The 17,456-nt window shown below is 37.7% G+C and overlaps 1 protein-coding gene across 1 annotated transcript; it reads right to left on the minus strand.

Moving 5' to 3' along the window:
• Positions 1-86: 86 nt before the first annotated feature.
• On the minus strand, positions 87-17,088 carry KNG1 (kininogen 1). Its single transcript, XM_068406046.1, has 10 exons — positions 16,894-17,088; positions 13,897-14,007; positions 12,835-12,919; positions 10,207-10,379; positions 8,496-8,603; positions 6,342-6,423; positions 5,042-5,208; positions 3,459-3,566; positions 2,396-2,485; positions 87-860 (listed from the first exon to the last, which is right to left on the minus strand). The coding sequence occupies exons 1-10, from the start codon at positions 17,086-17,088 to the stop codon at positions 153-155; spliced, it is 1,827 nt and encodes a 608-aa protein (XP_068262147.1). The 3' UTR covers positions 87-152.
• Between the last annotated feature and the right edge of the window lie 368 nt (positions 17,089-17,456).

Genomic DNA, 17,456 nt, shown 5'->3' on the forward strand with positions numbered 1-17,456 from the left:
TCTTAGGTCTGCAGAAGTGCTGGTGACCTGCTTGAGTATCTTAGCTAAAAGAATAGGAGCTTTTGCCTCTTCATATTTTATAAATTTCAAAAGGCAGTATTTTTCTTATTTTTCTATGTATAATTTCTGAAAAGGATCCTTCAATGTCTGAATTATAGTAAAGCATCTGCGAGATCAAGGTCTTTGTTTTGGGGAGGCGATGAGTTTTCTGTTGCTGGATTGATGTTTTCTGTTGCAGAAGGCAAGAGATCCTCATTTGTGAACTCTCTGGGAAAGCTAGAAGGAGCTGGAAGATCCATAATTTGTTTCCATGGTTTTCCTGGACATCTGGGGAGAGGAGATTCTGGGCGATCTGGCAACCCATTAAATAAAGAAGTGTCAGGAAGAATTAGTGGTTCTGCAGGTGTACTGGTTTCCTTTCTTGCAACCCCTGGGTTAACTAGCTCTGATGCCGTTTCAGCACTGGATGATGGGAGGGTTTCATTTTGATTAAAAACCCTTTCATTGGACTCCTCAGAAGATTTGGGGTTTGGATGTTTATGTTTACCATTTTTACTGTGCTTTTTATGCCCACACCCATGGCCAGTTCTGTGCCCACAAACAGTTTCATGCCTATGCCTTTTGTGAGACTTATGATCCTTTTTATGTCCATGCCCGTGTTTATGCCCGTGTTTATGCCCGTGTTTACGCTTAGGTTCACCTTCACCTTCTGGTTCCTGTCCACCATCTTTTGTCGTTTCTTTGCCAGGTCCTTGCTTTTCTTCTTCATTTTTATCAGAGCATGAAATTTCATTTGGCTGGTCTAGCGCAGCAAAGCTTCGGAAAGGTGTGAATCCAGGAGGCCTTCTTAGAAATACAGCCTAAAAAACATTGCAATAATAGCAATACTTGTTACATGAACAATAGTTTCAGATTTGGGAAAATCAGAAGTTTGCTCGTTGCAGTACGAGTCATTTAGCAAAAAAATGTTATCAGATTTTTAAAGTAAACTAAATAATAATCTTTTCTACCTGTGATAAGCATGGAAACATAAACATCCTCCCAAATAACTCTGGAATATTTTAGCAGTTATATGTTAAAGGAACAATTTATATATCACTGAAATTCTGCCAGTTTAACATGGGAATGATACTATAGATAGGAAAATGTGTACTGGTTTTAATTTATGAACAATACAGTTGATTCTAGGACTAAATGTCCCTGTTAGAGTATAATGCTCTGATGTATAAGACCAATTCATGCTAAAGGCTAACACATCTCTGCGTAGTCTCAATACAAGAATATACAAAAGATCTGCATCGTTTTGTTATATGAAATGTAAATATTCCATTTTTTGTTTCTGGATTTGACATATGCATTTCGTAAGGCTGCTTAGAAATAACACATATAGGTTAAAGCTAATAATTTGAAACATTCAGTTGTAACTGAGTAACCTCTATTTCCCCATCACTGTTCAACTGGAAGACAAAGACTGAATGCATGGTGTACAGTCCCTGTCCAACATGGGTTTCATTTCTGTCCAACAAAGTGTCTGATCATTATCTCGCTGCAAATCAGAGTTGTTTGGGATGGAGCTAAATTTGCAAGTTGATGTGAATACAATATTGTAGTGAAAACAAAGAGGAGAGACATTTACTAGTTGATACATAATGAATGAATAGGTATTATGAAGGTGCTGAGCACAGTGAAGTTATTATGAACGCAGGTTAATTGATCTCACTTTATTCAGTGTATCTTCTCTTCTACATTGGGAAGCATGGGAGTCCTGGCATTTAATGAAAAACCTGCAATCATCAGAACTAAAAAAGTTCTGATAATAAAAAAAATTTATATTCCATTCTGAAATTTTCAAACTGACCCAGGTTCAGGGCTAGTTAATAGTGGAGCTGGGCAGGAGGGAAACTGAAAGATCTTCCAGCAGAGGTTGACAATTCATGGCAGGAGATCTGCTACTCTCCTAAATATGAAAAGATTTGCAGATGCTTTTGAAATCTGTGGGGTACAGTTATTGCATTGGCAAATACATTTTTGTCTCAATTTTTAAAACTAGTATGAATAGTAATTTGAAGGAGCTGATGGGGCTTGACACTTCAGAGCTTAACTGATAATGCAAAGGAGTAATCAACAGGCAGAATGTTCTCTGTTGCCTTTGTATTTCTGTGATCACTGTGTTATCCACTGTCTCACCTTGTGGTGAAACTGACTTCGATGTAACAAGTTGCTGAGGTTAGGGGGTGAGAGGGAGGAGTGTGGCATTACCGAGGTTGTTAGAAGAACTATGTGTTCCTTTATTTTTGGTACAAAATATGTGATAATTTGGAATGGATAAAGAATTTAATGACTGCCATTGTTCTACGCTCTACTTATGATGATGGGTAATGAAGAGGAATCATACCATTGACCGTTCTTTAGAGCAGTTAACCTGGGGAAAGATTTTATTCTCCCATGGGATCACATGAATTTGTGCTTCACATCGCAATGGTGCCTGTTGACAAAAGAAAAATCAACACGTTAAGGCAACAAAACATCAGATACAAGGGAAGAGAGTTGTACATGAAAAAAAATTATGATTTTTTAAATAATACTTTTAAATACAAATATACTTGGAACTTTACCCAAATATCTATGAAATCTATCTTAGTGATGGAGACTTCTGTATTGGGACACATCACTGCTTAGTTTTTAAGGTTATAGTATGCCTATGTGAACACTTTAATTCAACTTTGGATTGGAGATTGGATCTTGAAAAATTCGATTTTTCCTCTCCAGCACTTTTGGAGCACTAACTATTTAATCTTCATGATATTCCTAATGAATATTGTTTGTTGATGGTAATTCTCCTACTAAAAATTGGGAAAGTGAGATAGAAAGGCATTTTTTTCCTATTTAATGCCTGCTGCACTAACAAATTTTGATATCTCACAGGTAAGCACTGTTCATACGGTGGGAAAAGGGAGGGGAAATAAAGCCCCTCATTCCCAGCCAACTGCCTTGCCAATGGTTTCTGGCCCTATCAGCATTACTTTCCAGTGTCTGGAACACATTTCCCCGGTATCAGCAGCACGCACTCCAGAAACGTCATTCCTTTGCACACCAGTAACACTCCAATCTCATGTTTTCCTTAGCTGCAAGTCCACAGAGTCAGGAGTGTTGCGGCTATTTCGTTTCATGGCAGCCTCCTCCCCTCCTTTCTTTGATACATTATTATCAGAAGAAAGTTCCTTTCCCTTTGCAGTGAGCACTGGTCCTGCAGTTGGAGTGACTCAGTTTAAGCTTCATGTTTTACTGCCATTGTCAGTGGCTTGGGTTACAAACAGTGAAAGGTGTCCTTCTTGCTGAAACAAAAGTTTACCGACAGAGGTAATAGAACTCAGGATGTGATTTTACTTAAGTGTTTACAATTTCTGGTGCAAATGAATTTGTGTATTAGGAACATTACAGTTGACAACATTACTTACACTGTCTAATGTGGCTTCACAGTCTTCATTAAGTTTTTCAAACTCTTTCTTTGAGCAGTTTGTCTTCTGGACTGCAAATATTAAATGGTAGTTTTGTCCTGCAACCACCTGAAAAATTAGCAAGAAGGTTTTCTGTGGTAAAGGCATTTTATTGAAAAAGGTTCACAGGAAAGACATTTTTCTACATGCTTATACTACTTATATTCTACAAGTCCTGACCACTAGGACAACATATGTTAAGAACAATATTAAAATATTTGGCAGCAAATCTGTCTGCTTCTAATCAACTTACTTATTTACTCCAGTTCCCATTCTCAAAAATGCCAGCATTGAAATTGAAGGAAACAGAAAGGTCAGAATAATATCAGGCCCACAGTTTTGGCTTTGTTTTATTGGATGCCTGTAGTAATTTCATTAATAACAAATGAAATCATTAGAGACACCACTGTAGAGAGCCAAATATGATTTAAGAAAAATGGAATGTGAGTAAAATGAAGTGTGTGATGAACAGGCTCAGTTGAAAATGAACGTATTTGCCAAATGCATTAAGGAGAGAAACTGCATGGGTTCAAGAATGTGCCTGGTACGAGTTCTCTCAGTATTTTTTACAGAGTCCAGAATAATATATCTTGCTTCAGAGACAGAAGGCAAAACATGAAATTCTGTCTCTTTTAAGTCTATTTGAAAAATGTATGCATGCTAATATCAATCATGATATGAAAAGTGAGAAAGAAGAAAAAAGTTTGAAAGAAGAAAAAAAGGTTTAAAGGAAGAAACAGCAGATACTATCTGTGAGAAAACGTGAGCTATTCAGAAAAGCTCTGGTGTGCTTTTAGTGCCTTCTCCAGTGGTACCCCTCATGTCCAGGAGAAGTTGTTGACAAAGTATTTTCTAAACTATTCCACTGTCTTATTTTCAGTTCTATCCTAAACCTCTATTTGATATGTTGGGACAGTAAACAAGGTAAAAGCAAATGCTAACCAATATTATCCTCTTGATTCCTTGTTCTTTATTCAGTTGTATTCATCTGTGTATCTTAAGTTATGCACAGATGTTCTCTTCTGAATCTAGCTGGAGTATTATTAGCAGCAGAATCAGTGTATAAATAAACAGATTTCTAAGGGAAATTGGGAAGCCCCATTTCTTGGAGCTTACTGCTAGTGTAGGGTGGACAGTGCCTAAAATAACATACAGAGTATTGGTGTGGTGGATCAAGTGGGTGCTTTCGTCTAATAGATCTTTTCTACTTTAAAAATCTAAGGTATGTTACAAAGGCTGGTAAAAAGTGGGGTAGATATACAGAAATCAGATACCCAAAGTCAACCTTCTTCCCATGCTGTTAAAATCATGTTGTTTTAAGAAAAATTAAAAAATCAAGAGATGGGAGATTTTTAAATCACTTCTAAATGCAGGCCAAGGTGGATAAAATTTTGCAAGGAAATTGCATGGATATTTCAGTTACCACATGTATCAACACTTAGAGAAAAACATTATTTCAAATCTAAATACAAACTTTATCTAACGTTCAGCTCAGACCAATAACACTGCCATGTCTGTTCCTCATCTCTGTGGTATATCCCAACCTGAACTGTCGCTGCTTCTATTTCTCCACCTTTATAGTAGAAATCATCATTGCTCTCTGAATTATACTTCTCCATGGAAACCTTCAGTAGTTCCTTCAGTTCTGGACTGTCTCTTGGGATAGTCTTCAAACAACCAGTGCTAGTGGCAGGAATTACTGTGTCTTCAGCTGAAAGAAACCAACAGATTTCAGATCTAAGGAACAAAAGATGCAATGTAGAAAAAGGCTGTGAAAAAGAGTTAGCTATAAACCCCCATCTTCTGGAACGCTTTGTATTTGGGTCTATCAAATGAAACCAAAATATCTTTTGAGTTTTATATGATCAGCATAATCATATCTTGGTTATCAAAAAGAGCACTGCATCAGCACCTGGTGTCACATTGGACACTTAACAACAGTTTTCTCATAGGAACAAGAATTGCGTGTACTAGTTGTGGGTAGCTAGCAAATAGAGAGAGGGAACATCTACACATATGGAAGGACCTGAATCAAGTGAAACAAGAGGTGCATGTTATTGGCAATGAATGGGTGTGTTGAAGATTATCATTATAATTTCTTGAACAAAACCAAGTCTGAATGGGTGAGAATGCAGCACTTACTACATGGAGTAGTACTATACTCCCTGTTCTAAAGCCTTGGAGCTGTGACAATCTGTGTCCAAATAGATGACTGGAGGAAAAAGTAATAATAAGAAAATGATTCAGGAGTTTGACTGTAATGAACTTACAAATTCTAAGTAATTTATTTACTGGGGGAAAACAAAGGCTCTAACATACCAACTGTAAGTGTAGCCATGCAATATGAAATAAACAATGATAGTATCAATAGGTGAATTACCAATTTTGAACACAATCTTAAAGTCCTCAGCTCCTTTGCCTTTCAAAAGAATACATTGGAGCTCTTTGGAAAGTTAGAATAAGTTACTTATTTAAACAATGGTATATTAACTTGCTTGTCATTGTGGTGGAAAGGGAGTCAATTTTTCTAGGACACTTATACTCTTTGAGTTTGTATCTGTTAATCTCCAAATGAGAGTCTGCAAGCAGCTCCATGTCATAACAACAGAGCAGTACACAAATGATAAAACGTAACTTTCAGCTGCATATGAAATACTTGTAGAAAGTGAAAAAAATCTGTGGTAATATTTCATTAAGAGGCAGTGCTTTTTTTGGTTCCAGAAGAATTACTTTCTCTTGTTATTATCTGTTTTCATCTCTTGCATTTTTATTTTGTCTTTTTACAATTGTAAAAAAGCATTGAAAATTGCAGAACTTTTAAAATAGATAGTGCCTATGACATACCTGGAAGCTTGCACTGGCTTGCAATATCTACGATCTCCGCGTGAATATTTTCATATGCTTTGGCATCACATTTACCTACACGCTGGAGTGAAAAACCCAAAACAGGTCCTTATTATTTAGAAATAATGAACAAGCTCACATCCTAATACCTTCCTGCTAAGAATAAGTCAAGCATCCTACTAATAATTCCTTCCTTCCTTCAATATACTGGGAGCAAGAAGCCTGACAGAAAGTCTGCAGAGCCAATAAATGATCAGGGTTCAAAAGGACCACTCAGAGAAAATAAACCATAAAAGAGAAGCTAAATGAACTATTTGTATATGTTCATTACAGAAGGAAATGGGGAGGTTTACAAGCCAGAATCCTATTTTATGGAGAACTCACTGGAATTTCTGTCTCAAACTGTAAAGACCAAAACAAAGATTACACAATTAACAAATCAAACATTACCGCGTTTCTTGTATTTACTCAGATGTTCTAAAGGAACTGTGGTAGATGACTTGCTTAAAATTTCCTTAATATCTTAGTGTTGGAAGAAAGCAGATGTTGATCCTGTTCTGTTTTAAAAAGGTTATAGACCCATAAAAATGTCTGTGCCATTCAAGTGATTGGAAAGGGTAATAAGGAAAGAACTAGGGGGCATGAATACATCAAGGAGAGACGGGGGTTTTTGTTGTAAACAGAAGTCGTATTTTGCAGGTTTGTCAAAGTCCTTCAACAGAAGTGTGTAAGGAGACCTGTTGATAAAGTACGCATAGATTTTCAAAAAAGTTTCAGTGAAGTCCCTTATCAAAGACTCTAAAGGAAACTAATCGCTGTAGAAGAAGATGGAAGACTGTTACAATTCAAGATCAACATTTTAGGGCTATGACAGATACTTGAAAATGTCATCCATAAAAGAATCTGCTTAGAAGTGGTTTAGAAAAAATAATAAAAAAATACTGTCAAGACTTATTATCCAAGTTAGAGAGAATAACATTATGCCTCACTATAGCTCTGTGGTTCACATGCATGTTGAATACAGGGTGCAATTCTGGTCTTCCCATTTCAAAATGAGTAGTACAGAGCTGAATAAAGGTATGAAACAACTTCCATGGAATTTGATCATTCCAAGGTATGGAATATTCTTGAAACATCATATTCTAATAATATCTGTCAATGATCTATTAGCAAGGCTGCTTAACAGTTCAGGGGGTAAGTGAAAAAGATCCAATCCCATAAACCCTGCATGATCAAAGCAGTATGTGAATGAGATTAAGGTTTAAGGGCAAGTGTGGGTAATGGAGAGATTTGCTTCAGCTAGCCGGATTTCTCGCTCTCCTATTATTTACCACAGTGTTGTCATTATTTCCTTTTTTGATCAATGCTTCTGAAACATTCAGAAACACTCTTGAGGCACCGAAGGAGTAATTTTCAAACAGGAGAGGCTCTTGAATGTCACACTCAACAGTGCACTTCCACAACAGCTGAAACAGATGCGAGTCAGGACTTCTGTGGTCCCTCCCCTCTCATTCACCACCACTGTTCATTATGACTCTACATTCCTGCCCTCTACCTTATATTTGCAGAAGCATTTGTCTGGCCCCCTGGTGAGCTGCTTCAGGGAGGCTGGTTGAGAGAGCAACCCTCTGGTTTTGGTACAGTTAATTCTGTTCCAGGTCAGAGAAGCTGAGGAAGTAACCTGGTTTTGCAGCACTGTTTAGCTAGAGTATGTATGTTTGATAATAAATTTCTCTTGAAGCTCTCTATTTGGACTGTAGTAGAGGTTAAGTAATAATTTAGCTACTTACTTTTCTTAGAAAATATGTCTTAAGCTGGAAAAACAGTGCTGATTTTAATTATTGCTTTTTGGGTTGTACCTGAGTAACTCCTTGAATATCTAGATAGGAACTTCTCAAGGGATTTATTGCTTGGGTGAGACTGTTTAGATTCTATAGAGTAATCTGTAAACATTTCAGTGCTCATCTTAGTCACTGATTCAGGAGAAGACTTGGGTTTTCTAATTGCATAAATAGACGGTTATCTATAAGCCTAGATTTAAACTTCATTCACAAAGTGAAGCAAGAATAATATCATTATTTTCTTGAGTCAGATCTCAATGATTATTTGCTAATATGATATTTTCTTGATAAACAGATTTTGAAGATTACTTACACCTCTAGAAGTGGTTTTGCATTCTGGAGTTAAATCTTGAAATTGGTCTTTGGAGCAATTAGTCTCCTCGATTTCATATTTAATTATGTAATTCCATCCAGCTACCACCTGGAACAGATATTTAGGAGATACCTTACATAAACCAACACAAACTTGGAAGTTAAACTATTAAATGTGATTAGCAAAGCAAGCAAAAGTACTCTTCTAGTGCCTTCCATCCATCAAATCACTTTGCAGTCATTGAGCCATAGAGTATTCATGGACAACAAAAAAACTCTTGTGCTTGTGATACAAAAAGTAAAATAAATCATGCATAGATTAGAAGTACACTTCGTGTTTGGGTTCCACTTCTCCTGTCAAGCCTGCAACCTCATCATTCTTGGTTTCTTGCACTTTCCTCCGAAGTATCTGTTGCTTACTCCTCCCAGTGACAGGAAGCTGGTCTAGATAGATGACTACACTAATACAGCTTGGCAAGTCCTATGTTCCTGAGCGTGGGAAGTAGTAAAACAGTATCTAAATAATGTAACTTTATACTGCTGGCATCATTTGTTATCAAGTGTCCTGAATTTATCATCTACCTATAATTGTCTGCTTTGGGCTTTACCTTCCCCTGCTCGTTGTTTTGTCCAGATTTGTGACCCTTTTTTTCATTTTCTCTCCAGGAAGCAGTTAAGTTTTACTCACTGTGGCTGCTCCTTCTCACCCATGAAATCTCTCCATGTCATAGTGTTGGGTCAGGTAACATTGGATTAAAAAGAGGAAACAAGAATCAAATATAGGAACTTTCCATCCCAAATCAGTTAAAGTGGAAGGCCCTGACCAGTCTCTGTTGGCCGGAAGTGGCAGGATGGTTCTCTTTCCAGCTGCTGGATTGCACTCTGTCTGTGACATTTTGTCATGTGGCTTAAATGTGGTGCAAGCTTGCCTTTCAGCTAAGAGGATCATTGCCATCAGTAAATAGAAAGAGGACAGTCTGAATTAAATCATGGGTCAAATTGACATGAGACCAGAAGATGCTTTTTGGCTAAGTAAATACATACACATTCAAAGAAAAGCATCTCTATTTGGTGTCGGGTTATGTACTAGCTAAAAACCAAATAAGAAACTTTACTTTCTTGCAACATCACACCAATCCATAGGAGAGCCTTTCACAGGGAAATAATTGTTGCATGGAATAGCAGATGACACGGAATTTCTGTGACCTGAGCAGTCATTTGTTGCAAAGCAGGTATTCCTGTGTGCATATAGGTCCTATTGCATTGCAAAAACATAGGTGCCTGCTGCTGTTTGAGAGGCTGTAGAGTATATGAGACATCTGTGCAGGCTGGCAGTTTTGGCACAGAACCTAGGAGAGATCTGCTCCTGCTGAAACTTCAGGGAGACGCCAAGTAGAATACCCGAGAGCATCTGAGATGACACAAGATGCCTGTGTCAGCACTGAATGCAAAGAAACTGGCTAGATGCAACTGCTGATAAAGGAAAAATATCACTTTGTAAAGTTGACAGCTCTGAAAATCCAGTAGGTAACCATTTATGATTCCTTATAAATTAAGAGAATTATTTACAGGGTCCTCACTCTGTATGCATTTCGTGTGCTTTTATTATGAAATATAAGCTGCCTTAAAATCAGAAACGTGTACATAAAACAACCAAGGTCCCTGGTTTGTTTTTTTTTTTGGTGAAGTTTAGAGAAAAATCATACACAAACCTGTCTTTGAGCTTCTTTTATTTCCACAAGCTTAAAAAGGGCGGGTTCAGCACTGTGCCTGTTAAACTTTTGAATGGCTTGTTTCAGAATTTCTGACACTTCTGAACTGTCACTTGATATAGGATGAAAGCATCCAAGACATGTAGCCTCAGCAAGTGTTACCTTTGGTGTAGCTGGAAAAGAAACAAATCAAAAAATATAGGGCTTCATGTAAAACAGCCTCAGTTTTAACTTTTCCTATCTGGAAATGAGAGAAAAGGTTCAATGAGCAAGAACATTTCCTGCTTTTAATTGCAGTGATCAGCTAAACCCACATTTCAGTTTCAGGACCTGCAAAGACATTCACGGTATTTAGAAACATGCTTTGGTTTGTGGTGGTAGGGACCACCCATGACATTAGGATCCAGGCATGGTTTCAGCAGTGAACTTCATTCAGAGGAGTGAGAGTTCAGGAGTCACTGAATCTCTGAAAAACCTTGCATGTAGTGTTGACTCCATTAAGGAAGGGTCACCCCTCATTCAGCAAGGGAAGAACCACTGGAGACTACAACTAGAGATGTTCTTTGGATTCTTCAAAGCTCACCCACTGTGCGCAGCTGCTTACTGTCCTCACCATGTTTCAGGATGGGGACTTTGGCCGGAGTGTTTTGGCTCACCCACGCGAGCTGCTCTGACTCTGAGCTCCTTAGGGGCTGTTCTTGTGCTATTCTACTGCTGTGGTTTGAACTCCCCCTCCTAGTCACTGTGGCTGCCAGTTACCACTTGGTGTTACCTTCAGGCTTAACCAACTGGATTGGCTGTGGATAGGCGAGCTTGACGGGGATGCTCAAACTTCTGTTTCCTACTACTAATCCTATTAACTCTCTTTCCTTCCTAGTAATCATGGATTGGATTTTCATAAATTAATTTTATAGTTCAGTTCATAAATTAATTTCATGATTCAGTGAGCTTGAGAATGAAAGCGGGACAATATGTGGTCTCTGTGGAATTGAAGCAAAATTTGTGTGCCTGATCCTCACCTGGCATAAACTGGCTTTAATGGAGTTACGCCAGCTTGCATCAGCCAGGAAACCAGGCCAGGGTCAGTATGATCAAACTGTTCCACCAAGAAGGCTGAGCAGTAGGGTACCTAACATGGTGGGGCTATCCCTCACCAGTTAGGGTCTGTTGTTTCACTCTTTCTGTTTGAATCCTTTGGATTTGATTTGGCTCGTCTTACATTTGGAACATCTCAGTGCAAGCAATACTGTTTAGTCTTAGCTCTCCAAGGGGTATTTGAACAAAGTCTGACCCTTCATATTTCTAACATCACTTATTTTGATTCACTAACGACAAATATATATGCTACAGGAAAATGTGACCATGTTTTCAGGGAGTAATCACAAAGGAGATAATGAAACAACACAGTACACCCTGTTCTAAACCAACTATAATCTCAGCATTTTCATAAGTGCTGAATAAATGTGTATTCTTTTTTCAGAGTTGCTATAACTTGGTAAGAAGAGATGAGCTGCTTCAGCTGAATACATGATTCATTTATGTGTTTTTTTTTTCTTTCTAAGCAAAGATTCTAATGCAAGTTTCCCATAGGTTCTCTGTGCGATTCACACACCTTTTACTGGCAACTAGATGTCACCATTGCCCTACAAATGTGTCTAAACCAACCGGTATTTGCAGTAGCAGAACATGGAGTTTGTGTGTAGAAGGACACTGGCTGTAGGTATAGCCATTTAAGCTTTAAACAAGATAACTAGCAACAAAAAGCAAAGACAAGCTGCCAAACATCTCAGAAATCATGGTAAATATTTTTGTAGTTAATATGCACTTCACTCCCTGCTACCAGTTAGACGGATATTTTAAAACTATGTTGGATATGTCTTACATGAACACTAGGCATACGCACATAGAGATATCAGTTGCAAAGCTTTAAAATGATGTGATCTCTTTCTAATAAAGGAAATTACTATGTGAACATAACAGTCATATATGAATGTCTTACAGGCAAGAAATGTAGTACTGTTTATTGTTAAGGTCTAAAAGATATCACAGTCTCTCTTACGTAATTACATCACTGCTAGATTTTCATTTTGTAAATGAAATTTTTTTTTGTTCTTTTTTTGGTTGGAGTAAATATTTGTTTTGGTAAACTGTAACAGAAATAATGTAGTCATTTTTAGTTTGGAGAAAATTAAGGAACCATTTTGTCATATAAAGTTTTTTTCTAATAATTTCTGGCACAATTTTATACTTGAATAAGTAAGGACAGAAAATTAAAGTGTGACAAGTTGTATCCAGTCTCTAAGTTACTGATATGCTTTAGGTCTTAAGCAAATTCACTTTAACTTGTATAATTTCAGTGTTTGAAGAAACTTACTACACACGTGTGCTGGTTTTCATTACCCTGCACAGAAACTACTGGTGCTTCACTGACTTAGCCTATATGTGTATGACAGTGAAGTGAAATTTTATCTGTAACATGTAGTTGCTTATGGAAGATTATTTATAAATGTCTGAATAGAATGATAAGGAGCTCCTACCTTTAGAATTACCTGAAAGTCTCAGTATTGTATTTTCCTCATTCTTATTTGTCAACGTACTCGTTGAATGCTGCCCCAAACAGTTACATACCTGGGAAAATTTTGCAATCTTGGGAAACATTACTTGTTTTTTCAGCATTATTCATGTGAACTTGAGCTGTGCATTCTCCTGTTTTCTGCAAAAACATATGACAACTTTTGTCTTAAACTTGCTGAAGAAAAATAAAGTGCTATATATTCCTCTAGCTATTGAACAAAGTTGACAGTTGCAAATTGAGTTTGGGGAACAAGTTCATATGTACGTTTGCAGTAATGTCTAATTTGCTGTTTTGTTACTGCAAAAGGAGCAGTTTTGTTGATTGTGAGGAGAGTAGGGGATGAACTGAGCAGATAATTTGAAAGATTGCTTTGTGTGATGATTGATGCGTAGTAATTAAAGAATTTACAGTCAGAACAATGGAAATGAACACATCTTCATAAAGTCTGTGTAAATTGTGTATTTGTCTGATTTCCTCTCTGCTAGTACAAGATATGCAGCAATGACCAGGGCATTTCACATTGATTCAAATGATATTACCACCATCATCCCTTTCTTTGCATTGTGTACTGTGTGAAATGACAGTGACTTCCACTGGAAGTGTGCAGTGTTCCTGCACGCTGTGTGTGCCCCAGCTGAACCTCCTCTAGGTGCTCTCTAGTAGCATGAGCCAGACGTGCTTTGCACTGCTAAAAAAGCGCTCTGCTAAATTTTCTGCCATGGTGGATTCCATGTCAGTACTTTTGTTGGTGCAGATCTGAAGTCAATTTGGTTGTGCAAGTTTCCATTATACATAATTAATAGAAAGTTTTACAGCCCTCAACACTCTCACAGTGCATGAATCTTATGTTGAATTTATCGTGAACCTTCAAAATGAAGTGCTGAAATGTTCCTTTCTGCACATATTCAGGATTATAATGGTAAACTCACGATTATAATGGTTAACTTTAGAGTTGTAAACAGTTCTGTACTGCACTTTAGTCCTATAAGCTCTCAAAAGCAACACAGTTAAAACATTACATTCTCTACTGTATTTTACCCAGGTGAAAATATGCAGTTCTAGTCCTTACGCTGATGTTTCTGTAAAGAGAACTTTTAAAGAGGACAGATACTTACAGCCCCTGCAGTTACTTTGTAATCACAGTCTTGCCAGAGTTTGTTTTCCTCAGTGGCACAAGTGGTCTCTCGTATTCGATATTTCACATAGAATTGTGTGTCAGGACCTGCCTGGATAAAAACAATATGCATGTCATCATTTGCATAGTGATAAATCAAGTGAAAAGATAGGAGCTTCGAAAGGTAAATACTATCCATTGGTTACCTGATATTTTATAGGATGGTTTCAGATTAGCTGCTGATCTCCATGCAAGGTGTCCCAAATCTTGGTAGTTCAATAATTAACTTATCTAATTAGATTACTGAGCCCTTGCCTACGATTACAATACGTTGATAAAATAGATATGGTATGCTCAACTACCTTCATTTTAACTTGTAGTACCAAGGGGTTTAAAACCAGGAAGAAGTGGTTAGGTTTTATACCCATATTGAAATGTACTCCAAATAAGCAAATTTGGGTTGCTGCTTGAATAGTTAGCCTAATTACCAGCTTGGACTGTGCTCCTGCCTGACTCCTCACTCTCACTCTTGGCCTCCTCCCAGATCTGTCTACTTTCCTTCTGTACAACTCTACGGGCAGCACAGCAGCAGCAGCCAGCAACCCTCAGGCAGCCCGGCAGTGCCCACGCTGCCTTTATTCTGTGGTGATGGGGCACTGCAGCTGCCCTGCCTGCTCGGGGACAAGAGGCAAGGAGGGCACGTGCTCTGGAGACAGCCTTTGGCAGTGCCTGCAGTTTTCCTGTAGGCACTAAAGGCTGAGCTGCTTGTGAGAGTGGCCTCAGGAATCCCATAAGATGAAATACAAAGTATTAAGCAAAGTTTGGCCACGCCAGTGGAAGTGGGTCTGATGCTGGTAAATCAGTAGGGGGCATTTTGTCCTTTCCATAAGCTGAGCAGTGAGCCTGTGCCTACAGGTAACAATGCACTGCGAGGTTTGTGCTTCATCCTTTAGAGGAGATATAAACTCAGAAGTTACTCATCTTTTACAGCCACTAAAAATGCTCTGCCGATGTGCCTTTTCAAATACAAACATGGGCAGCTGCTGTACTTTAACACTGGTTATCCTCAAATGATACTGCTGGGAGAATTAGATAATTCTTGCCTCAGCAGTACCAAGAAAGTGAAGCTGAGCTGACATGGGTGGAATATACTGGATTTACACTGGTGTAGACACAGAATTATATTCTGTCTTCTCTCAATTCCTGTTGTGTACTGCTACAACTACAAGAGATGTAGAGGTACCTGATATAATGGTTGCAGGTTGTAAAACAGGGGTCTCTAAAAATATAATGGACTTAATCCTCAGCAGGTATAAACTGACATTTATGGAGCTGCATCAGATTATATGATCTGGGATGTGGACTTAAAAAGAGGCAAATTCTGTTCTCTGTTACAGTGTTCTAAATCTGCAATAAATCAGCTCAGTAGTAAACAAAATACGTGAGAAAAGACATTGTTTCTGTATGTTATTTGCTGTTGGTTTATTTCATTATTATTATTATGAACAGCTATGCCTTTAACTGGGGCAGGTTCAGTTTTTCACCAGTCAGCTTTTATGTTTTATTACCTTATCAATAATGAATGTACATGAATATGTAATAACCAGCTATTTAATTAATGCATTCAACATTGTGAGACTAGTGATGAGTAAAATCTATACTCTTTTCAGAAAAAGAAAATCAAATATGAGGAAATCTCTGTTGCAGATTCCTTTCCTGTTTCTTACTTAACATCATAGTCAGATCATGATTCAAAGTAACAACTGATTTCCATCTCAGATCTTTTAAGAAAAGGAAAGATGGATATCTAGAGAAGGAAAGATGAATAATAATTGCAATAAATATGCATTCTTAAAGAAAGAACATTGTTTAAGATAAAATACTGAAACTAATATCTGTCCTTTGGGAACATGATCAAAAGGAAGGTGGTGTTACAGCTCTGATATAAAGATGTTTGCATTTGGCTATTGTTAGTGATGTGTGTAGTTCAGTGAAGACAATGGGACTATTCATTTGTTCAATATTAATTGTATAAAGGGTTTACTAGATTTTAGTCTTTGTCACTACATGCTAAAATCTCCCCAGTTTGATAAAAGGGAAACCAGAGGGTAGGTGCCAGAGAAGTGGGTAGTTTACTGTAAGGCATTTAGCAATTCATGTCCCCTTTCTGAGGTCAATTTCTATCTGGGTAAAAGTGTCTTGTGATTTTGGAGTGCAAAATATTCTCTCTGACACTGGGTTTCTTGTGTTTTACATCTGAAAATCCAATCCAGTAGAAAAAAATGCTAATGTTTTCAAGTAAAGTAATGCTTGTCATTATTATGGTAATATCATCTTTGTGTGCCTCTCAGAGGTAAATACTCTTTTGTTAGATTAACACTATACAGAAGGACTCCAGACAAAGGATCATGTTTCATTCTTTTTTTCCTTCTGTAATTTTAGCTGTCACCCTATTTGACTAAAATACCACCTAGTGCTGTTAGATAGATCTGTGACTCAGGACTAGTGTCAATCAAATAATATTCACAAACAAGTTTTTCAGAGTATTGCCAAATTTTATCAGGTCATTCTTTTTCTTAGCTTACAGCTCTTCCCAAGTCAAGATAATATTCAGAATTTTAGTAAGTGTGTGTTTGCCATTGTTCTGAAAACCTTACTAATGATGGAAAGGGGTAGAATTCCCAACAGAGAGAGGAGAAAAGAGAGTGGAGTAGTGAGATAAATTGTATTAGTGATAGAAATTTTCTGTTCTTTAGTCCTTGCATTAATAAGCAATTCACCAGCACACATAGTTCTGTTGATAAGAACGTAATATACATCCCTGCTTGTCATGGTAATGAGTATCTTACTGTGCAAGTCATTTCTTTGATTTTTTAAAACGTTTTTGGAAGACACTTTGCGGTCATGCTTGCTCTCTCATGAACAAGATGGAGATAATCTGATTCAGAGTGCAGAAAAAATTCCATATTTTTTTTTTTTTTTTGCAAAGTCTACTTACAGTTCTCTTGGCTTCTGTCACCATGTATAGAGCAAATTGATTACCAGTTGCAGTGTCTCCATTGTATTTCTTCAGTGCTGTGTCGACAGCTTTAAAGACATCAGGGTCATCACAGTCCAAAAACTCAAATGGAAGAGGGGTGGCTCTGCTAGAGAAAAAACTACAGCAGAGTGCTAGTACAATGAAAGGTTTCATAACTGGGAAAAAAAGGCCCCCTGAATTAGATGGCTCTTTAAAAACCAAATGGAGAAGGAATGCCTGACAGGGTTTTAGTCACCTTCTGTTTTTCAGGAGCAATAGCTAAGTAAACAGAATGAGTGGGTTGCTGGGGTTGGTTGGTTCTCATCATACCCTGTTTATACTGCAAATAAACTTCTGAGTTTATCTAAATAAACTTTGTGTGGTCACCAGAATGACACTAAGGTTATCCACCTGCCATCAAGATAACAGCCTAAATGGCTGCAGCTGGGGACAGGTTTAGACTAAGCAGGATGGCCCCTGAGCAAAAGAGAAAGCAAAATGTTTGTAGCTTTCTGGCTTCTTTTCTTAACATCTAAACTGCT

This window comes from Nyctibius grandis, chromosome 8 (assembly GCF_013368605.1).
Source record: "Nyctibius grandis isolate bNycGra1 chromosome 8, bNycGra1.pri, whole genome shotgun sequence".
Taxonomy (NCBI): Eukaryota; Metazoa; Chordata; class Aves; order Nyctibiiformes; family Nyctibiidae; genus Nyctibius; species Nyctibius grandis.